Source organism: Pseudorasbora parva, chromosome 16, assembly GCF_024679245.1.
Source record: "Pseudorasbora parva isolate DD20220531a chromosome 16, ASM2467924v1, whole genome shotgun sequence".
NCBI lineage: Eukaryota > Metazoa > Chordata > Actinopteri > Cypriniformes > Gobionidae > Pseudorasbora > Pseudorasbora parva.
The window spans coordinates 35,173,421-35,198,733 of record NC_090187.1 but is presented as its reverse complement, the minus strand read 5'-3'; the positions used below and the strand labels follow the sequence as shown (position 1 = coordinate 35,198,733).

Here is a 25,313-nt window from a genome sequence, read left to right as displayed (position 1 = left end):
GCATGCCGGTTAGAAATTTTGTCGGACTTGAGACCATAGACAGTAAAAGAAATGGACAGAGCGATCCCATAGACTTCAACGGTGGAAAATGAAGTCAATTAGAAGCACTCACTTCCTGATGGCTGAGCGAACTGCGCAGGCTCAGACTGAGCTTGACGAGGTAGATGTCACGTGAGCAACCTGTCTGACAGCTGTAGGTCTTCTTTAGTTGTGGAAAGTGAAATCAGAATCACGTTGTTTAAATGTTTTCTCCCGTTACTTTTGGCTGACCATGGGCTTCTTCCCCCTTGATTTTATCTGACTTTATGTCTCCACGTCCCCCCTACTGTCTGATAGACAGTAAAAGATTGCTTCTGAGCATCTCCTCCTGTCTATACGGTAATTTCTCTACTGTGCGACAGAGTCGTGTTGGTTATGACGCAATCGTTTGCCTATTTTTACAAAAACAGCTTCTACGGGCGATAGTGTATACAAGGTAATGGAGCCTTTTATGCATTGTCGTGTTTCTTTATAAATAAACAATGGACAAATGGAGTCTTTAAACGCCTCAGATGTAAAGTTATTCACTGTCAAAGTGACGCAAAAATGAATGGGAGTCAATGGGATGCTAACAGCAGGTGATGGCTTGGTTAGCAATGGCCGCCCCTATGGGTGGAACGCTTTGAGTGCTAGATTACCCCCTTGATTGAGACACCGCAGACAGCACGTGACTGTGACGTATGTCAACAAAGTACCGTGAGAGCGATTCGAGACCAGCCGGCTGATACAGCCGCTGCAGATTCTCAAGGGTGGCTGCAGGAGGATGCACGAGCTCTGATGACGACACAGCTGATCCACGATTGGCTGGATTCACCACATGACAGCGATCCCGTGTGTTTCGTGTTTATTCTAAATCCTTATGGTACGCTAATGATCACAAATCATTTATTTATAACAGTAAAACCTCTTTTCATGTAGTCACGATGTTATATAGTCATGTTTATCAAACTAAAACTGATAAAAACCGTTGACACCACTTCATTGATAGTGTAGGTTTATATGTTGAACTTCAATTTTGTTTAATCTTTTTATGAAGCGACGAGAATACTTTTTGTGTGCTAAAAACAAACAAACAATCATAACTTTATTCATTAATTTCTTCTCGTCCATGTCAGTCTCCTACGTTGTTCATGTAGTTAACACAGTGTAGCACTTCCAGATTCTAAATCAGAACGCCGGCTCATTATTATCCGACACTGTTTACGCGAGCACCACGACATGAGGGCGAGTAATAATGACAGAAATGTTATTTGTGGGTGAACTAACCCTTTAATTTTTTCTGAAAACTGGGTCTCAGTTTTAATTTTAGAAGTAAATGTTGATATTTGCTGATTGCATTTGTGGGAGTTTCCCTTTCAGACACAAAAGTTATGGAGTGAGAGTATTTAAATTAATTGTGCAAGGTTATATTTGCGCCATTGTTTACCCCCCCAGAAAAGCATGTCTTAAACCAGATGCTAATTTGCGCTGTTCTTGGTAGAATTGGTCATTATGGAAATGATCCAGCTGCGTCTGTGTTCTTTAATTTGTGTCTCAGTAGATCCCGTGTAGAACTTTCCACTCCCTTTGGTGCTTTTTCTGAATTACACTCTCACGCTAATTTGCCCTGTTTAGTAAATCTGGCCCTAAATCTTGTAAACCCTTTTATCATATAGGTTGCTCTTTATTTTTTAAAGCAAAATGCACTTCTGCGATAGATGGCACAGGAAAAGGTGAGTCATAAAGAAAGTTTAAGCCATTGTTTAGTTTATAGGAAGACAAACGTGGGTGGGTTCTGTGGGAGCCTTTTAAATAATACTTTAGAAGTATAAGATAATATGTCGGCAGTCCGACTGACTAATGCATGCATCTGTAAGGCAACTATCTGCACCTGGTGAAGAGATGCTGAAATTCAGGATCAGGAGAAAAAGGTGAATGTGATTTTACCAAGTACAAAATGTCCCTGGATCATCATCTTTGTTAGCATTCCAATCAATCAGGGACAAGTTTATGTCAGGCTTGCAACCAGGGTTAGGTCCTTCTACATCAGTGTTGCTCATATTTCATTTCCCTCTGATTTTAGGTATACGTTATAGGATTAGGTTTAGGGTTAGGACTATGTTTTCGGACAGGACATCAAAATCATGGTGAGCAGGAGTAAAACAGGAGCATTTCTGATTACACAATTAATAAAAACAAAAGAAAAACTGTGTTCCGATAGTTCAGATAGTCTCTTCTTGGGGGTGAATCTAGAAGAAGTTTCATCAAGAACCAGACTTTGTGCTGAAAGTAAAAGGCCTGGCTATGCAATATACTTTTGTAATCAGTTCACTTTGTTTGTGACAAAACAAGTCCATTTTTGTTTAGCAGTAATTACCCTGTATGCACCAGGGAAGTAGACTTAAGGAGGGAGAGCATCCTGAGCTCTGCGGCCTGTGGAATTCATTGAGGGTTTGGCAAGAGGAACGTCATAATCACAAAGCCTCCAAACTATTCTCAAAAGAAGTAGTCAGATGTAAACCCAGGACACAAGAGCAAGCACGAACACTCAAAGAGAATTTTAAGAACTCTTTTTTGTGACTTCATATTGTGTCAGTGTAAAAGTAATGCTGGAAAACTAGTTGTTAAAGTCCCTTCAATAATTGTATCCCTTAAAACTCATCTTTGATCACCAAAAGGACCTATTTAAAAATAAAAAAGAACTGTGATTTTTTTTTCATGCATTAAAATAGCTTGAACGAAACTACACCCTTACTTCATTTATTATACGAGTAACCATTAATATGAAATTGAGCCCCGCCTCCACTCACTCACACCAGCTTAGAGACACACTCGGTCAACTTTTACTCAAGTTACTGTGGTAAACGCTGCACAAAGGTATCACTTTTTACAACACCGGACACATAACAGTTATTAATATGCTTATCCTTTGCTTGACTACGTTGCTAAACAGCTAATAATGTGTAACACAAACCATGTTCCCGTTCGCAATCTTATAGGCTGCCTTCTAAAAAAAATCAGCATCCTTCGAAATATATATATAATGATGGTATGAGGAACTATATGTCTTGGGTATATTATGTATATATATAATTCACCTCTAGTGTTTTTTGTTGAAGAAAAAATGTCGATACAGGTCAAAAGAGTCAAATTAAGACCCAGAAGAAGATTTAAATGCTCAGAGGTTGCTCATTAAAAAGCGTGAGAGCTTTATGGAGATTTCATTTATGTTTTATGTATCAACTTTTGAGTGAATCTCAAAAATTCTGAGACATTGTTGAGATCTCTCCTGAATCACACTTCTATTCGAGACATCAGAAAAAGTTAATTTATAGAAAATGATCAAGATCCCATTTTTAATGTTTTTTTTTATGTCTATGTGGTGATTTAATACACTTTAAGACAAACCATGTGCAAATTCATGTCAACAATGATGAGTATTTTCTCTTTAAAAATATGTTTCTGTTGATATGAAAAATCAGGGACATTTAGCAATATACCTGGGTGAATTATATGATGTTGTACAATGTTATGATGAACTATATGCCTTTCCCCCTAGTAAAGCTCTAAGTTGCACAAAGCATTTCTAAGGATGCTGATTTATAGAAGGCAGGAGTCATTCAAACTATTTTAAGGCATTAGTATTTTTTTTCCATAGAAAAAAATTGTCCATAGATTGTGGTTTAGCTTTTTATTAAGCAATAACATTACTGATTACAGGAGGATTTCAAATAATTTATTTGGACATACCAATTAAAGGTGCACTATGCAACTTTCAGTCGACTAGAGGTCGCCTATTCAAAACAAAGGCGTAGTTTGATGACGCCAAGTTTGAGCGCAGCATCTTGGGACATGTGGTCTTCACCTCACAGCCGGTGGAAAAGAATCAGGGTATGACTCATGTTCATGGATGCGGTTATTAACATTACTGTAGTGTAAAGCAGAGCAGGACCGAGTGTTGTGGAGCTGAGCACGGCCGCTGGAGCGATTGTTACACAAACACCCGCCTCGCGAACACCGGGACTTTTATTATGACGGGACGGGACACAGTCGCACTATTTCCGCTTTTCCGGTCATGAATATAAGGTTATACAGCTCTTATCTGTTTATCATATTACATACATTTAAGTGCGTTTAAAATGATGTTATGGCGTTACTCTGTGCGTTCGCTCAGCCGCTGATGTGACACTTGTTCACACTGCTAAGAGTAAAGCGCTTCTGCCAAATAGAACCGGAAACTGAGGGTAACGCAGATATGACGCAATTGACAGGCGACTCCCTCAAACGTTATGCTGACACGTCCCGGGTCATTGGTTAAAATAGCAATTTTCTCACAATTTTCAAAGAGTTGGAAACATTTGGGATATTGTAGGTACTCAACTGAACAAAATATATAACACTGGCCTGGTGTCTTTTGTATATTTTACTGCAAAAATACTACATAGTACACCTTTAAGGAATAGGAAGAAAGGACATTCTAAAGTGTTTCTTCAAGGCACAAAGGGCACTGAACTGTACATTACCAGGACAAACAAAATGGCGTGTTTGCTGGCCCTCACCAGCTCATAGCAGCTTAAGACATCTTTGGCAGAGAGAGCGCACTGAAACCCTGTTAATCAATACCATCCCTGCGGTAGTGGCACACTCGCAAAGCTGCTTACATGGCTTTTCCGTTTCTCCTTCTCCTTTTCTTTCTCCCAATTCGTCCCTCTCTTACCCACTCTGCGCTGGAGCTGCTGAGGAGCAGGGCGCGTTCCCAGGCCTGGTAGCTCTCTCTCTCTCTTGCTATTTCTCTGGACCTCACCCAGGCCTGTTCTAATTAGGCCCCCTTTTGTACCCGCTGAGGTGCCTTGTGTAATCTGCGTACTGTGTCTCAGGCTCTAGCCCTGCCCAGTATAATAGTCTGCCAGTTCCTCCCCGAGTGGTGATCCGGGCCCTCTTCCCATAAAGCAGATACAAAAGAGCAGGATAATGGCCCCCAGTTGCAGTTAGAAGAGCCACTCCTCTGGGCTGTTTGAACTCGGCACGGGGCTGGCGGCAGACAGCATGTAGGGAGAAAATGCTTTGCTCTCTGTGTGAGATGGCAAAGCCGATTTTGCAATACCTCCAGTGTTGCACATCTATTTGTTTTTTGTTTTCAAACTAGCTGCTGACAGGTTTAGTCTCCAATATAATTCAAGCGAAATCGGAAAATGAACTGGCGTGTGATACAATAAATCAGACCAAAACGAAGTTTGTGGAAAAGTTTGCTCCAGCTAGTAAACACCTTCGAACTACCACTGGTTTGTGGCAGTTGCGCTCTGGGGATCCGCTTTCTTTGACATGGAAATCTCCAGTTAATTTCTTCAGTTAACTGAAGACAGACAGAAGTAAAAGCATAAACACGCTCGAGAGCTGCAAATGTTAGAAGTTGTCCTAATTTAAAGCAAAACACATTTTTCATGTTTAATTCGGCAAAGCTGCTTAAGTTAAAGTGTTATATAAAGTGCTATGTGAATAAACGTGATGCGAATTGACTAAAGTGCCGGATTACACTCCATATCCAAGTTACTATGACCAGATGCTTTCTTATCTGCTGTTTTTTCACTGCTTGTTGTCATCTAAACGCCGCTCTCAGCATTGGAATGTTCGCTAACACTATAGCACTGCTCAGGCATTTCAATTTTTTTTACCCCTAAGCAATATAAAAGAGTACATCAGGGCCTTAGTCCGCCGCCCCCTCCTCCTCTCTCCCAGCAACTTTGACAACCAACACCCACAATTAGAAAGGAAGCCAGCCCTACCACATCCACCTTGGATGCAGTTTACTGGCCTGCGCATAGTTTCTTTTAAAGTTCTCGGTTTTGCCATGTGCATTCGTGGAGACATATCAATGCACTGGGATGGGAGCCACCACCTCCTCTCCTCGCAGAAGAAAGAAGCACAGCTGGGCCCATAAACCACTGACCATGGGCGCTGTGGAGGCTAGTCGGCTTGGAGCTGCAGGGAAGGAGCAGAGATGAAGCCATGCTTGAGGATACATCATCATCTCTTCAGAAAAACTCCTCCCTCTTCAACATCGGCCAGCAAGGCTCTCAAGGATCTTAAGGAACTCTGGCTGTAACCTTCTCTCAACCAACATGTAGATGTGAGCTTGGCTCTGGAGCGAAAACAGAGATTGATGCCTGAAATAACCGTGCACCAGCAAAACGACCTCCCTTGGTTTTAAAATGTTAATTCCAGAGGTTTGAACAGTTTCTAGAATGACAGCCAATGCCCAAAGCCCCAGTTTGAAAATTCACTTTCGAAAGCGTGTATTTCTTTTCACCACAGAGCGATGAAAGTCTATTTCAACAGCAGGTCGTGCACAACACCACGTCCCAACCAGGCGCGATCAGGAGATTTTTTATGTTTAATGTACCGTTTTGAGGAGCAGGATTTTCGGCCTATCAGATTTCATGGTGGACAGAATGATGGCACAATGGTAAGGTGATGATAAAGCACAAAGCCTCTTATCAGTTTTCAATGATAGTTTATACTCTTAAAAAATAAAGACTCTTTGTTGGCATCTATGGTTCAATGAAGAAACACCCCTGGAACCTTTACATTGCACAAAAGGTCATTTTAGAAAACAGCTCTTTTAAGAAATTACTAATTAAAGGTCCCATTTTTTGCGATTCCATCTTTCAAACTTTAGTTAGTGTGTAATGTTGCTGTTAGAGCATAAATAATACCTGTAAAATTATAAAGCTCAAAGTTCAATGCCAAGCGAGATATTTTATTTAACAAGTTCCCTTTCAAAGCCTACAGCGAACGGCCGGTTTGGACTACAGCCCTGCACATCCTGCTTTAATGACGCAACTAAAACCGTTTGTTGACGAACCCTCCGCCCACAAGAACACGCAAATTCGGGGGCGTTGTCCTTTTGCTCTCGCAGGTCGAGAATAGGAAGCGTTGTTTTTGTAGAGTGTGTTTGTTGCCATGCCATTGAAACGCTGTTATTTTCATCCCGGAGTCAAATCACCTTTGTTTGGCCTTCCCACGGACGCTGTACGTAGAGATCAATGGCTACAGTTTATGTTTAACTCGGTTACGGAAAATTATAATCACAATTTAAAACTACGTGCAGCACATTTTGCTGAGGATTGCTTCCTCAATCTCAATCAGTTTAATGCCGGATTCGCAGAAAGATTATTCTTAAAAGATGACGCTCCCTCTTTGTTGTTTATGGACCACAACCGGTAAGTGTATTTTATTATTTAAGTTGGTCCATTTAACAGTTTATGTAACTCATGACACAAAGTGCAACGCTGTTTAGCTTTGTTAACTAACGTTAGATGGTAATTGAAACTAATCCGAAAAACTTAGTATATAAAAGTGTAGTAATTCATTCAGACACCATTGATTGTTGGTGTTTGTAATGATCAGTTTAATCTACTGAATAGACAGCTTACCATTCTGAAACATCCAGCAAAAGTCTTTCCTGAGCAGGTTGTAATCGATCCTCTTCGATATTCTCCGGGTCTGATTCCGGCTCAAATTGATAAGGCAATATAGACATTTTTGCAATAACATTGAGCGCGCGTATCTGGTATCTACCCGTTATGATAAGAGGCGGGACCTTTCCGGGCAACGTGCTAAGCTGCTGTCCAATCACAGCGCGGGAAGCGCTGGCCCAATCAGAACTCGTTACGTATTTTTGAAGGAGGAACTTCATAGACCAAGGAAATCATCAGGCCGTTTTTAGGACAGAGGAAACACCGGTATACAGATAAGTAAATTGTGTGAAAAATACTGTTTTTTTACACGTGAAACATGAACTCATGTTATATTGCACACTGTAAACATAATCAAAGCTTCGAAAACACGCGAAGAATGGGACCTTTAAAAGGTTCTTTGGGAAACCTGAAATGATCTCTCTGTGAAAACCCCCTTTTGGAACCTTTATTTTTAAGAGTGTAGTACTCGTTCACATTGTCTTGTTTTTCATGTAAAATAATCATTTAGAAATGAATATTGTTTATGGGAGAAAGTGAAAGACAAAAAGCAAAACAATATTATGCGAATACTTTATTATCAATGTGTGAATGGTGTTAGCTTTTCATCTGGATATTAATAGTATATGAAAACTATACACCAAAACCAGGCTCTTCCTATTTTTGCTGTATAATTTTTCAAATTGGTATTGAAAGATTCTGTATCTTTATAGATATTTATATATATAATATATAAGCCAAAGTGCATTTCCCGTTTTTTCCTCTTGTCCATGTACACATTGCACCATACATAAATAATTACATCGTAAAAATGACTCCAGTATTTACAAGTATAATATATATTTCATATAATATATAAAACTTTATATTAAATCTAAGTAGATGATATTTGGGATAGTTTGTGGAGTCCAAAAGTCTCTCAACACGATGGAGTCCGTGTGTATGTGTTATCTGTGGTTGTTGAGGAGGATCTCGAGCCAGCACGGGCAGGAAGTGATGAACTGGCGGGAGTAACATGGGCCCCAGCCCTTCGCAAAGCTGATGCGCACACTGTTCGGGTCATACGGTCCATCTAGCAGCTCGGACTCGGCCCCTTGCCTGAGCATGGATGAGCGTTCGTAGTCGAACACTTTGATGGAGTAACCAGGCATCACCTTGCGCACCACCAAGCTACGGCTGCCCGGTACGTCCAGGGTAGGCGAGTTGACAAAGATGGGGTGCTGGCTGCGGTTGTAGGCCCAGACTCCGTCCGGCTCTTTGCTGAGGAGCAAGCCGTATCCGATCTTGCCGCGCGTCCGTTGCACGGTGCTGCTGCGCTGGTCCAGGCTCAGCTGGCCGAGGCAGAAGCCCGTGCCTTGAGGTAGGTCATAGAAAATGCTGACAGCTGACTGGTACACCGTGTAGAGGCGGCCCACCCGCGTCCGATGCTCCCAGTACGCCACGTTACACCAATGACTCTGCTTGGGGGCATCAGGTGACAGACTGGCATCTGAAACAAGAAAAGAGAACGGGTCTGTCATTAAGTTTTCCTTTGACATTATAACGCGAACAAAATGAAAACATTTGCTGGCCAGAGAGATGGTTAGAGAAGGTGTTATTATGTGAAGTTGAATGCTGCACTGTTCTGTGTTGCCTCAAGAGGGCACTACTTCAAAACTTTATTCATTACAGTAATTCAGTGTGTTGTGCGCAAAAGAAAAGCTAAAGGTGAGAAATTGTCAAAAACAAAGTACAACTGTTATTATTTTGATATAAAAAAATTCAATTGAATCTTATATTCCCCACAAAAAAGAAAGCACAACCGCAATCAACACATTATACAGAACAACCAGCTCATTTAATTAACTTTCATGGCACGGGAGTTTGTCTGTGGACTGCATATGCTGCCAAACCCTGAGTGACTTACAACTCCCTGAATACGTGTCTATCTCAGTCACACACACACACACACACACACACACACACACACACACACACACACACACACACACACACACACACACACACACACACACACACACACACACACACACACACACACACACACACACACAGTTAAACGTTTCCACACGGCATGCATTGTGCACATTTCTGTCCGCTCTTTCTTGATCCGGGGAGAAAGTATTTGTGGAGGGGGGGCTATGGAAAAGCTGTGAGCTCATATCCGGCAACAACTCCCTCCCCCGTCTCTATTCTCTTCCACATTCCTGTGGGTGGTTGATGGTGGTGATGGCTCGGATGGAAAGGGAGCGTCTCCTCCCTGCCAGCTCCCGCTGTGGGCCTGGGGACAGCTTTCAGCTCCCTGACAACTTAGCGCAAGTCTGTGACCTCCTGACCCCTCAGGCTTCACGCTATCAGCTCAGATTAACTTGCACATTGAGTGATGCCATTATTTTGCTCCTGAGAAGCTATTGGCAGGGAGATTTTAAGGGCCAGGTCTATGGTCCCTTTTCATTCACTTGCTGTGACTCCCAGGGGCGAACAAATGCCCGGGTCATTAAAGAATAGTTTATTTATGTCGTTCCAAACCTGCATGCTGTAAATTTAATAATATTTATGCAAAGTGCACAGTGACCAAAGCTGTCATGTTCCAAAAAGGACATCACACACTAAAAAAAAAAAAAAAAAAAAAAAAAATCATAAAACTACACTCTTAGAAAAAAAGTTTCAGTGAGGTTCTATAGAAACTTGGGATTGTTGACTCAACTTAATGCCAAAAAGATTTTACATTAAGATAAATATTTTAAAAGATTCTATAATACTTAAATGTCTAACAGTTTTTTGTTTGTGTTAAAGTATGTTAATGAGCTGTTTTTTTTAAATAAAATGTAATTAAAATAAAAAATATGATCCCATGATGGGAACCACTAAAATGTTGTAATATATCAGGTGCCTGACAGAACCCTTTAAGGTTCTGTATAGATATTAGTGCATGAGACTGCATTATATTTTCATTCTTTTAAAACTTTTATTGACTGTGTTAGTGTCTACTTTGTGCACAAATGTGGATAAACAGGTAAACGTCATTGTTCCCAATTCGATTTTTTTTTTTTTTACATAGCTAATTTATTCTATATTGTTCCTGGTGTTCCTATTGACCAAATGGAAAGCCTGAATAAATGAATAATGACTTAAATTTAGGCCTGTTCCTCAAATAGAGCTATTGTAAGACTTTTGAAGACTTTGGAATGCCTAAAGATTCTTTTTCAAAAACTCTCATTTTGTGTTCTGTTGATAAACAGTATAACAGCAAATGAGTTTGAAACTACATAAAGAGGAAAAGTAATGAGAGAATGTTCACTGTTGGGTAAACCATCCCTTTAACCAGTGCCAAGATCTGATGTAGTAGAGGCCAAATAATTGACCCCATAAATCAAATAAGACAATCAATGCAAACACACACACACACACACACACACACACACACACTAGGACAACAGAGAGAATAAACCTACAAATTAAATGTATGAGAAGCACAACTGTTTGGACATGAGAAATCAGGACACCTCGCACTGGGCCCCAACATGTTAAAATGCTAAAATTCCTTACATCCTCTCAGCTTGCAAGGTGTTTTTTTCTGCCTGAATGGTCTAAGGAAACCAATGCATCGGCCTTTACACTTAAAAGCACTCCAATTGAGCAGATCTTGTCCAAAAATTGTTAAAAAAGATTTCAAATATGAAATCAGTAGCTCTATGTTAAAAGAAGCGATACAGGAAAACACGTGTCCAGCTATGTAGCCTAATGAAGGCTGAATTCAAAGTTATACCTAAATCTAAAAGACGCAAAAAAATGAAACAATGCAGCAGGAAGTTTCACATGGCCGTCTTACACCGAAGTGCTGCGATATGATTAATTCCCCTCCCCCTTTCCAGTTTTAATGTAAGCGAAAGGGAAAATGAGACACAAAAAGGGGGTGGTTGAGTCTGCACTGCCTGCTATGTGGGTTTAAACAGAGGTGCAAAGATTAAAGGTTAATAATCTATTTAATGTTTAGCTTGGGAGCGAACAATGCTCAGCCCAGAGACCGGCCCTTTTCCTGAGGGTGTTGTGCATGTGTGTTCATGTGTTTTAAGTATATTAGAGCTGAAGAGAATATCAGCCAATGTTTGTGTTTGAGAGAGGAGTGTGTGTTTTGGCTGTTCTCGCCTGAGCGGTGCCATGTGAGTGTGTGTCAGTGGGAAAGGAGACGGGGAAGGAAGAGAACAAATCGGGCAAACTCATTAGAATCTTAGAACTCAAAACTAACCAGTGCCATCTCTTTGTTTTTCAGATTTACTCTTCCTTAACACTTCCTGCTGAAATATCCAGCCTAAGATAGCTTTGCAACAGGGTCGATGGTTTCTAGTTAATATACCAGCTTAGACCAGCCACAAATGAACTACCAGTGTTTATACAAGCTCAGGTGGTCAAGCTGTTTTTTTTTTTGTTTTTTTTTTGGAGAAGGGTGGCAAAAAATTCATTCAGAAACAAATTTGGCCTTTGACAGAGGCAGGGTAGCCAGACCCACATCAAGATGTTTGGTCTGGAAACTCACCATTGACAGCTCAATCCGAGGGGCGGGATAAACGGTTGTCTTTCAAACTCCCTCTGCACGGCATGCACGTAATTGGATAGCGCTGCAACCAACCAGAGCTAGTTGAAAGATTAAACTTTCGCCGTATCCGGTCGGCAAAACTCAGAATCCATCTTCCCTTTTTAAGAATGACTTGAGTGTCGTTCTTTGTTCTTTTCTCAGAGAAAAGCTCAACTCCAAGTCTTCCAGAGTCGCGGTCAAAGCTGATTCGAAAGACCGGCGTTCGACAGTTTCTGTGTTTACTAGAAGCACGCAAGTGCAACTCGGCCGTCATTATGTTAAGCCCTGCCCACCGACTCTATACACGATGTGATTGGCCTGACCAGAGTTTGGCGCTTACAGCTTAGATGGGTATTGAGAATTGCTAGACGACACTCGCTGGCAGATTACATTTGCTGCCGCTAGGGTGCGTCTAGATTTCTAGGATAGCAGGGTAGATGATTTGTTCCAGAAACATTTTTTTTGTTATGCTGTGTGAAGTCTCTTTATATTGTTTGTGTAATATATCAATATATATATCAATATAATAATCAATATATATATTGTTTGTGGAAAGTGTCAGACCATAAAATGTTCGTCCAATTATTGCATTCAGTCTGATGTCCTACCAGCCTGTTGATCGTGTGTATTTCCAGACCTTCCTGCACCCTGCTTGCACAGACATCACACGTCATCAGCGAGTTTCATGCTATGCAGAGTTAAGGTTGTGTGGCTATCACCAGACCGAGCTCAATTTAAAATAGAACATTGGTCTGGGGATTCTGGTCTGTATTTTCTACTGCACAAGAGGTGTGATCAACTGGCATTATTCAAATTACTCTGTACGCAATTGGATAGTCCTTCAACCAATCAGACCACAAGAGGCGTGATCAACAGGCAGAGACCCATCGTTTCTCTATCTGTCATCGTGTTATAGCCAATAGGTTGCCAGGTGGATAAGCCAGTCTGCGATTAGTTCCCGCAAAAGTGTAACAGAAGCAGTAGAAATGAATGTACGGGTTTCCAGACTGAGTTGCAGGGCGAAATCAAATCGCCGACAGATCAGGCTGGGTTTACCCAATCTATAGTTAAAGGACAACTCCGGTGAAAACAATCTCGACGATTTGAGCCACGAACACTGTACTATGTGATGAACTGTGACTTGGAATCTCATATGGGACACCTTCTTCCCTTGTAGTTAGTCAACCATATATTTTCATAAACAGATATAATTCATTCATTTCCATGTAATTAGATTTCACAAACTTAATTTCTATGGATTAGCTCACTTAGCACAGCATCGTGGCTCGACTGGTCGAGACTGTTTTCCAAGATGGCTACTGTCTGTATATGCCTAATGTACTGTCTTTATAAAGTATCTTCTTATTAAACTGTTTGTACACTTACAAAGTTCTCAATGCTTCGGTTTGCATGTAGGGACCCTCATTATGCGCCTATAACTATTTTGAGCCTTGTTAGTGGTATTAACTAGCGATTTAATTTTACTTATTCTATGCCCCATACACTCGCATTATAAGCAAATCTGTTTTTAGAGATAAAACTCTTTACATTCGATTTTCATGAAAACGCATCCCAGAGAACGATCTACTCTGTAACCATCTGTTAATTACCCCTAGGTTCATTTCTCACCTTTGAGTTGTCCTTTAAGGTCCTTGCACATCCGAAATTTTCACTCATTAAAAAATAAATGTGTGTCAGTCACGTTTACACAGTGCCTCCGAAACTTTCGTCCATCATCATCATTTTTTTTTGGATCAGGTTACATTTTCTGCATCCGTAGCAAGCATTTTGAGAGGTGTTTTGACAATACAGAGCCACCGTACAAGCGAACATCGAAATCCAAAATGGCGACTGACATATTGATTTACTTCGTCTCGCAGCACAAAGCTCTGTGTGAAGACTTTTTTGTGAATTTTTGCAACGGATTAAAAACACACATACGGACCTTTAGACAGACGTCAGTCACTGAGCACCGCAACCGAAACAGCAGCCGCCTTTTACAGTTCCTCCTGAACCAAAACAAGCTTATCCTGCATTCACACCATAACTACTGTAATTTGGAAAATATGGAAACCTGTGACGTTATACTTGACGGGGTTCGTAACTGCAGTTTATGCGTTTCTATGGCACAACTATCAACTCCGAAATGAATCTGCAGCAGGTGGTACAGGTCAGTGTAATTTAAGCTGTTTATATTTGTTATTATTGTAAAGACATGAGGTAATTTAACAACGGCTCTCGTGACGCTTTTGTTTGCTCCCTGCTGGAGGCATAGATTTGGAGATGCTCTTAAGGGAGGGTGGGATCTCATGCTTTCAAAGCTAGCTTGCTTTTCATAGCCCCTCCGAAAATTGCCTACCCTATATTTTAAATGATCGCACCTTGTGGTAGTGTGTGAATGTGTTCAGGTAGAAACTGGAAAATGCACATCAGCAAGTGAACAACAAGCAGGATACAAGAGTTCCTGTCTCCCCTTCCCTGGAGGACTCACTCATGAGTCAGTGAAGAGCCTCTGACAAGCCGCCAGAGCTGGAAATACAGTCTTACTCAGACCAGGAAAGACAGACAGACGGACGGCACCATGGCTTTAATCGCAGCCAATGACGGTACATTAATATAATAAACCTCATTAAGGCAGCATCAACCGCAGCAAGGAGGTGTTAGTTCAAAGGCGGTGGACAGCTCCACTCATGTACCTTAATGACTCAGCAACGGTTTAGTTAACAACATTTAAGCGATGTGGGCCCATCACTTTGAGTACTGATAATAATGGCAGACTAAGTGCTAGCTTAAGTGAGAACACCTCAGAACTCCTCAGTATTTTGACGCACGCGCACTTCACCGGGGGGAAAGACAAAAGCTGGGAGCAATTACGCTGCTCTGCGTTCATTTAACCCCGGCACCTTTCAACAGCTCGGTTTACCCATTAGAAAGGTAGAGTGTGTTATTATTGTTTTTATATTCTCAAAACTGTCTCCGCCAGTGTCAATCTCTTTGGAGACACACGCTGTCATCAGCTCCGATGGGAACGGCGGCGTCTGACCCCTTCCCGGGCTCAGCTGGAACGACGGAAAAACACAACGATTCACAAACACGCTGTAACAAATCAAAACTACGGTTGAAAACAATCGGCGACTACTTCAAGTGACAGTTCAAGAGTGTGTACAATTCTGCACACAGCCCATAGGTGCGAAATGTGACGAAAACGCAACCGCCGCTAGAGGAAAAGATTATATTAGAGTACTAAATAGCTCAAAGGAAAGCAAACATGTCCAGCTGAGATCAAACAACAGCGAGGGCCTTGTTGACTTACAAAAGCAAGAGCTTAAGAAGGCTGCGAGACTAAAGGTTACTTTGTCAGAAGGCTAAAGTCTTTTATTTAGTCTCTATTTTGTTTTCAGACCAATGGCAGCCCTTGAAATGAACAAAACACGCACACACGCTCAGCTAGACAGCCACAAAGGTATTTCCTTTGAAATCCAGAGCTTGTACATAATGCTCTGGTGGACGTGCTAGTCGAACAGTAAGGTAAACATGCACTTCACAGTCCGTTCTCAGGGCAGACGGTCACGTTCGCATTCAAGAAAAAAACGATGGGACCGGACTGGGCGGTATTGTGGTATATCAAATGTGCGGCAATCAGAAGGCAGGACTGTTTTATGTTTTTTACATGTGCAACAAGGAAACGTGAAGTAATGCAAAAAGAGTGGGATGTGTCTCTGACAAGTCAAGGCGAGGAACAACTTGTTAATAAGGGGTGTTGTTAAGCACAATATTAGGCGGAGTTTAGTTGTTTACAGTTGCCAAGCAATAGTGAAGGAATTCAACTGATGTGCAGTCACAGTAATGAGTATATTAACTATTTTACAATGGCTTTGAATGTGGCTAAATATTGGTTTTATAATGTTTTCGGATCCTGTTCCTCTACTATCCAAAATATTAAATTGACGGCAAACTTCATTAACTTGATATGAATAATCTTATATAAATCTAAAACAATTAACTAATATTGATTTAATTATTTAATACTTCTATATATACTACCATTAAAAAGTTTGGGGTCAGTAAGATTAAAAAAAAAAAAATCCCAGCAAGGCTGCATTTAATTGATCAAAAGTTTATTTCAAATAAATGCAGTCCCTGTGAACTTTCCATTAATCAAAAATGTAAGAAAAATGTATCATGTTTTCCAAAAAAATATATTAAGCAGCACAACAATGGTTTTCAATAATGATAATAATAAGAAATGTTTCAGCAATCAGAATATTAGATTGATTTCTCAAGGATCATGTGACACTGAAGACTGGAGTAATGGCCGTTGAAAATTCAGCTTTGCCATCACAGGAATAAATTAGATTTTTAAATAAATTAACATAGAAAACTCTTCTTTTAAATTGTAATCATATTTTAAAATATTACTATTTTTACAGAATTGTATCATATAAATTCAGTCTTGTAAAGCAAAAGGAACTTAAAAGTTACTGTAAAAATATTTTTAAATGAAGTATAAAAAAAAAGAAACTGGTTAAACTAGATTGTAGGTGCTTGGTGAGTTGTAGAGCGTGCTAAACTGTTTCATGTATTCGTCTTTGTGTTTAGGCAGCACATTATAAGAAAAGACAACAGGAATGGTGGAATATGAATTATGCATGAAAAAATGTGGACCATACATTGATCATATTGTATTTCAAACAATGTCTCGCATTACATTTTTGCAGATGCACTGGAGCGAGACTCCATGTGAGGTGGAACAACTAAAAGAAAAAGGCCGAAAAGAGATTTGAGGATCTGCTTGCACACACACACTTACACACCCCACCCTCCACACCACACCAAAAAAAATTCATTTGGGGTGAGTTGGAGGTAATTAACTCTAAGTATACAAAAGAGGGTTGATTTCAATGGTGATACTATGTGATTATCCACTAATGCTTTTAAAAACACCATGCAGGGAGGAGAAAAGGCAAGAAAAGAACAGCCTCGGGGTAAACACACGTCCGTAGAGCTCTGGGCAGATCCAGAGCGAGAGAAAGATTGAGAGGGAAAACAGCAGCTTGTCATCTCTTCCCACCAAACTACAGGCCCACATCCCTGTCTTTTTCATCCCCTCTAATCCAGGGAATTCTGAAAAGATGAACTCATTCCTCCACAGCACTCCTGCCAGACCCTTTAACCAGAGAGGGAAACAGAGAGACAGGATAGAGAGAGAGAGAGCCAGAGCCAGAGCGAGAGAGAGAGAGCGAGAGAGCGAGAGAGCGAGAGAGCGAGAGAGAGAGAGAGAGAGAGAGAGAGAGAGAGAGAGAGAGAGAGAGAGAGAGAGAGAGAGACTGTTGCTTTGGAAATAATGTGATCCTTACATTCATGGCAGCAAAGCTTTCTTGAATTGAACTGAAAGCGAACGAGAGAGCGAGAGAGAGCGAGAGAGAACGAGAGAGAGCGAGAGAGAGAGAGAGAGAGAGAGAGAGAGAGAGAGAGAGAGAGAGAGGATGGGGGGGGAGTCTGAGTCTCTTATCCTGTGCCAAGGATTAGATTCCCTCCAGCTATTAGACTGTACCACTGCGCTGACAGGCGGAGGGGGAGAAAGACAGAGAGTGTTTGTGTGAGCAGGAGAAACAGAACAGTGAAGTTTTATGGTGGACAGAATTCATCTTTTGACGCCACTCTTGACAGGCCTGGGCATTCTTCTTCTCACTGGGGTTAGAGAGGGAAGCTGGAATTACTGTTGCCTGGACCAGGGGAAAAAGTGAAACATGACAAACAATGCTGGCACACTTCCCTCCCTCTCGCCTGCCTTTGGTACGGCTCTGATTTTTTAGACAACTATCACTACAGGGCGACTTACAACACACTAACGGGCCACATTTAGGCTGGCGTCTGTGCTATCTCTGCCATCAAAGACTGCTTTATCAGCCAGACGCACTAACTGGGGCGGCACTCTCACACAGATGGGTTTCTTTCTCTTTGACCCGTTCTCCTTTTCTTTCCTTCACTTCATTAATTTTAGAGTTTTTACTATTTTCTCAGGCTCCTTGTTTCCATTGCTTGGCTGTAAAGTGGTCAGACTAAAAAGGCAGAGAAAAAATCAATAGAATCATGCAGAGGGAATAACTTTCTGCATTTCTGTGAGAGGGAGCTATCGGATTAAAGAACAAAATGACAGTTTTGGGGCTACTTTGATGTCATCCATATGCAAGTTCTAATTTAACTTTTAGTAGATATACATATTTAAAATACTTTACTTAACCTTTCAGGAAAACAGACCAAAAATACTGACTCATGTTACACTACAAAGATTTTTGTCCAATCAAATGCTTTGTAGAATGACAGCATGCTTTCCTTTAATACCACCTGCAACCGCTATCAGGGAGCAAAATCATGGTTCGTGCTGTTACATAACTAAAGTAACTGGTAATCTTAAAATATAGGATATGTCCGTCCAAACTTCCTGTTTAAACAGGAAATACATCAACATTAACATGATAACATGATAAACAGATAAATTAACAAAGATAAATAACACACAAACATGGCTTATATAATAAAAAATACATATTTTTATATAAATATGTGTTTGTATCAGTTATTTCACAGTTATATCACAGTTTTATATATATATATATATATAATATATATATATATATATATATATATATATATATATATATATATATATATATATATATATATATATATATATATATATATATATATATATATATATATATATATACACACACACATATAAAACAAATATTTTCTGAATATATGCATGTACCATTTAAATACCATTTTTTGACATTCTCTATAAATGGGATCTATAATGGTGGCAAAAGAGTAAACAAAAACAGCAACAACAACAAAATTGTGTATGTATATATATATATATATATATATATATATATATATATATATATATATATATATATATATATATATATATATATATATATATATATATATATATATATATATATGTGTGTAGCTTAATTTTATTTATATTACTAATTTGTGTAGGGAAATGGATGTAGATCCAATTGAAAGATATTTAACCTTTTAAATCTACATTTCACATAAATAATAATTAATTAGTCACTACATTTATGCATTTACTTGTCTGTGATAGGTTACAAAAAAACATGCTGCAAATATACTATGACACAACAGGATGAGATAAAAATAAAAGGCTGTAATCAACATTTTTTATGATTCATTGCAGAAACCATAATTATTATTAACTTGTGCAGCCCTATAATTAGGCCAATAAGAGGCTATGGAATCTCAATCTGTTTTGCATTTATTCAAATGCAGATAAACAGAATTCACAGCCTAGAATTACAGACTGCAAGTGGATTGCATTGCAAATGGCGAGCATATATTTTAATCCCTTCGCTATGGCTCTATAGTGTTAATGACGACTTGGTCAAATGTGCCTAAGATTCACACCTCAGACCCATATAAAGCAGAGCTTAGCTAGTCAGATTCACTGACGGTCGCTGCTGCCCTGCCTCTCCGGATTCCTTAACACTCACTAGTGTTGACATTTCAACACATGGGCCATCTGAGCCCAGAGCAACAAATGAACGAATATGCGGTCTCCCCAGGTCAGATTGCTGGGCCTCTGCAATGATTTCCACAGCCGAGTCAAACGGTGCGAAGACCCACAGATCTGTGTACTGATCTCCACGGGTGAGACTTAGCCAGAAGGACTGGGGGGATCCAAACCGAATTCCTTTACCATGAGAACAGACGGGGCAGTGTGAAGGACAAACTCCCAGAAATACAGACCTTCTACAGCTCGCTCTCAAATCACACTGCTGCTGTTTCTATAGGGGAGCGTGGGACAGGATATTGATTTGTTTTTGTATGTTAATGTTTACCACTTTCTAGGTGCAGTAAAGCAGATTAAAGGTAAATCTGCACAATATCTCAGAAGCCATGAAAATATGCATTACTTAGGGATAGTTTACTCCAAAATTAATTTACTCAATAATTAAGTCATTAATTACCCACCCTCAACCACCCTCATGTGGTTCCAAAGCCGCAAGACTTTTGTTCATTTTTGAAAAACACGAAGATTTTTTGATTAAATCTGAGCGCTTTGACTCTTCAAAAAAAAAAAAAAAAAAAAAAATTATAAAGAGATCTTAAAACAAAGCCATATGAATTGAGCTGTTTAGTCAAAATGTAGGCTTTTATTCACATATAAACATTCACCAACTCACACATCAGTTTGGGTAAACGGAAGCTCAAGTATGTTTGCTTAATGTGTGACAACCAATGAGGTTTATTCTCGTGTTACGCATCACTTTTAAGCTTCAGCAAGAACCAATGAGATTAATTCTCGTGTTAAGCAGTGAGTTTGAGCTTCCGCAAGAACCAGTGAGGTTCATTCTTGGGTTATGCAGCGTGTTTGAGCTTCAGTAAGAACCAATGAGGTTCATTCTTGGGTTATGCAGCGTGTTTGAGCTTCAGTAAGAACCAATCAGGTTCATTCTCATATTACTCAGCATGTTTGAGCTTCCGCAAGAACCAAAGAGGCTCATTCTTGTGTGTTAAGCACGTTTGAGCTTCAGCAAAAACCAATGAAGTTAATTTTCATGTTGGGCAGAACATTTGAGTTTCAGAAAGAATGAGGTTTGTTCCCACACATCAAGCATGTTCAGTTGAGCTTCAGTTTATATTCGTTGACCAATGTTTATATGTAAATAAATGACTAAATTAAATCTGTTCATCATATAAAGTGATAAAGTCTCTTCAATCTTCTTGCATCTGGAGACATTTGCAGTGGAATGCACAATGACCATGTTAAAATACAATCAACCAAATGTACAGGGTTAAAGTCATAAAACACATGCATAATAAATTCATATTAAACAAACTAATGAAGCAGTGTTCCAACAGAGCAAATAATATCAACTATCCTAAAACTTTCTCCCACTGGTTCAAGGAAGACACATACGAAAATAGAAGATCATCTATTATTCAAGTGATTATGATCTATTAAGTGTAACTTATCAGAAAACCAGAGTTTGATTACCGCAAATATTCCTGTCATAAAAGATATTTGCAGTACATTAATGGAAAATGGGCTCTGGCAGATGAACGTTACACAGCAGGTACGGTTTCAGAGTAGGGAGCGAGGCCAGTGGTTGAGACAGTTCTTGATCTCAGGTTAATTTAGGGCGAAAGCTGTGTATTTGGATACAGCTCATCTGCAAGGTGATGGACACATACTCAGCTCAGATGATGGCATGCTATTGATCGGCCCAATGGATCATAAACACTCAAGTGAATGCATCCTGACAGCCGTGTCGTCTTCGCCTTCTGTTTCAGTCACAAAAGCTTGAAGCCACGCACGTGTGGCATAACTACACAGCTGCTTTCTAAAACAAAGCAAACTGTTTATGTTCCCCTTTTAAAAATGCACAAGTGAGCCCTTCAAATAGTTTGTAAGGTATCAGGCCGGTCAACATGAATGGAGAGGCAGTTTAAGCCTCTCTGCCTTTAGAGTCTAGGGCTTGATGATAGCTATACAGTATACTAAATATTCACAATATAATCTCAATTATTTAATCAATAAATTAACAGATTTTAATGTACATTTCCTAGAGATTTCCAGAGTTTCATTAAAACATTTTTTAAATATGAGTAAATATTGGAGTAAATATTTAATTATGTTCATTCCTGTTTATTTACAAAAAAATTGCAAAATAATAATATTTGAATATTAGCATTGAATATTTTTAAAAGGAAAATGATTGAGATATAATTAAATTTACCCAGCTCTGGAAGGATTACATTAAGAAAAGCTTGTCAGGTAGGACCAAGACAAAGCAAAAAGACAGACAAAGAAACGGAGAGAATGAAATAGTCAAGCGCCAGATACATAGCCTTGAGGCACGCCAGTAGCATATACTTTAATTTTACAGATGTTTAACTCCAAATAGTTCTTCTACTTAAAGTGTGTTGTTACAAGTGCTGAACATTGTAGCCAATCACAATCATATCTGTTGAGCGCATGAACGCAATGGCCTATCAGAGGTCCTAGTCAGTAAGTTGGTCAGAATACGCTTACCGTTCAACATGACCCACACGCAACGCTCCTTTCATTATAACCAACAAAGTGCAAACACAATTAAGTAATTTGCACGTACAATGGACCTTTACAAAAATTCTGCTCCAGATTCACAAACGCTTATACCATAAATTTTTGAGTTAAATGTGTGTATATTAATGATTTCCAAACATGCGTAAATATCAATCAATCAACTTTATTTATATAGCGCTTTTACAATGACGATTGCTTCAAAGCAGCTTCACAGTGCCAAACAGGAGAATATTGCAACAAAATTTGATTTGGCTGTACAGTCCCTCCGGGGAAAAACAGAGATGTTATCAGCTCATTTCAATTTATCATACAACGAAAATGTTGGCAGATTCGTATTGTAGTTGATAGAATTAAATAAGACATAAATAAGAAGCGTGTGCACACTCATTCTTAATTAGCATAATACCCGCCAATGAGTTACAACTGCAAATCACATGGCCAGGAACGCTGTTGACTCTTCTGGAATTCTTTCTCAGGTCTATTTTGCATAAATGCTAAAGAGAGTAATTGGCCACATGACTAGCAATAAATATCAAATTATCATGTGTTTCAACAAAGCATGTTTTAGCCAGCTAAACACCTGGTGCTCTTCTGAAAACGGCCAGCTGGTGGCGCTTGAAAGTGCTTTGCAAGGGCAGCGTTTTTCCAGCTGAGATACTTTGGTAGCTATGATAAAGAATATACATGGCAGTAATGTGTTAATAGTATCATTTTGAAGTATATTACTGATTTTTTAAATGCAGTAAAAAGCAGTATTGACTTTTCTATTATTGTTGCTCGGTTGGTGTACAAGTGGGATAATTGGTCGGTGTAGTTTTGTCCCGCCCCTCCTCCACTGTGATTGGACGGCCTGGTAAAAAAATGACAGTGACGTGACAAAACAAAACAAAAAAGACGGGGCAAATCAACTATTGAAATATTATGGTAGGCCTGCCCTACATAGTGCATCAAAATGCAATGTCATCAGTTTGCCTAAATTAAAACACAGAACGGTCAAAAGTTTTACGCACCATTTACTTGTGGTAGGGAGTAGGTGTAAATTTCTTTCATACCAACTAACATTATGAAAATACGAACATTTTCGTGAATCCGAAAATTTATGTCAGAGCAGCTTTACGAACGATTTAAACACAAATTCGTTCTGCTCGTGTTTAATGAATGAGCCCCAATAGGCGATTTATCGTACAATTACGACATTTTTTACTATAACGTGAATTTTGTGAGAGTGCAGAATTCATTGAGTTTGCACGTTAGAAATTGACAGCCTAAATTATAAAGAAGGTCGGGCTTTATTACCCAAAATCACAATCTTGTGATTGAGACAACCATACCTCAAAGCCACTAAACACCCCGCTATATGCATAAGTAAATAGGCTTGTTTGCTGTGGGTTTTGAAAGTCCTCAATAAGGGTCACTGAGGTATGGCATGTACTCCCCATTGAGGGCTGTGATTGAATTTAGAAAGAGAGACCAAACTCTGGACACAGAGCAAATACATCCAGTTAGTGTGGATCAACTTAGTGTTCCTCTTGCTCCCTGGTGCTCACAAATCCTGTTTTGTGTCTCTGAGGGAGTCTTTTGTTCCGTGCTTAGATTGACCAACAGGGCAAACTAAAACAGGTACAGTGTGCTTCGTCATACCACTAATCACATCAGAGAATGTGCTGTGGCTAAGTGAGTGAAAGAGTGAGTGATTGCAGTTTGATCGCCAGTCCTGACTCTCTCTGTCTCTTTTGCTATGTCTCTATCTATCTCTTTTTTCCTTATCTGTTTTGCAGTCATTAGCTTGAGGATCAAGGACTCTTAAATGCTAAGAGAAGCAGACAGCTCCTTCTAGTCACTAGAATAAGTTGACTATTTTGCAATACCTGTGTACTATTTGGTGAAAGAGTGTAATATTTGGATGGATGGATGGATGGATGGATGGATGGATGGGTGGATGGATGGATGGATGGATGGATGGATGGATGGATGGATAGACTTTCTTGACTTCTGTGAGGGTATAATAGAAGTCCCCCTCTTGGACATGCATATGCTGCTCGGTTAGTCTGAATAATATTTCCATAATTTTAAGCAGCAAACACAAGGGGAAAAAACAACTCTCCATGTGGAGTTATGGAAAAATCCAAAAATATGCCAGTGCCAAAATGAGTTAGCCTGACAAGTGTGCACTGCCTTCAACCCTTTTGATTGTAGCACCCGTTTCTAAAACAAGAGAACATCATCATTGCTTGGCCAAACTTATGGAAAGGAAGAAAGCAATAGAAAAAAAACTAAATTCAAAAATTAAACATTAAAAAGTCAAAAAACTCATTGCGCAAATGTACTGTGACAAATGTACCCCGTGTCAGAATAACATTACGTCAGATAATTACACACACCGTATCTAGAAGACATACACAAAACTGAAAGGAATAGTTCACCAAAAAAATCACAAAGAAAGAGTGACGTGAGTAAATGTGAGTGAACTGATCATTTAAAGACTAGCGCTCCATTGTGCCCCATACACTGTTTCTCCATGCACTCTCTCTGTCTCTCTCTTAATGAAGGTTAACGTGAGGATGTTGGACTCCATGGGCCCCTGCAGTTAATCCACACAGTGCATTCTGCAGGCAAGAGGAATGCGTTGGCTCTCCCAGTTTTAAAAATACTGGCTGCCATAGGTCCCCGCACAACTGTCAATGTTCCTCTGGGGAGGAAGGGGGGAAAACATTCTTCACTTTATTTTAGCTGGGCAATCAAACCGCGGGCCTAAATCACCGCTTGTTCGCCCCGGTGCCAGGCTCGGGAATTTATAATTACCGGGAAATCGAAACTGGTTGGAAGATAAAAACAGCCTTTGCGTTTACTACTGCCACCTTTTTTGCCCGCTCCCTTCTGGGCACAGGCCAGCGGAGGCCGAAAGCAAAAGCTTTTACGGTGACGGTCGTTCAACAGAGTATTGTTCCCCCTTCCTCAGCCTTGAGAAGAGGCTCGCTAAAACACTAAACTAACAGTTGGACATTCCATACATTTTTAATGGCATGGCTGCCTCTTTATTTGTTTCCCTAACCCCGTGGCCCGGACTGAATGAATGGCTCTATTGGAGGAGGCAGGCAGGCGCAGCGGCGTGCAGGGTGGAGGGAGAGGAGAGATG

The 25,313-nt window shown here is 39.9% G+C and overlaps 1 protein-coding gene across 1 annotated transcript in view; it reads right to left on the bottom strand.

Annotated features, from left to right (window-relative positions):
- Nucleotides 1-8,048: 8,048 nt before the first annotated feature.
- Nucleotides 8,049-25,313, bottom strand: part of smad6b (SMAD family member 6b) — a 34,164-nt gene continuing 16,899 nt past the window's right edge. The window contains exon 4 of the mRNA XM_067420495.1: nucleotides 8,049-8,982. Within this exon, the coding sequence (XP_067276596.1) occupies nucleotides 8,441-8,982 (542 nt within the window). The 3' untranslated portion in view covers nucleotides 8,049-8,440. The remainder of the gene's footprint in view (nucleotides 8,983-25,313) is intronic.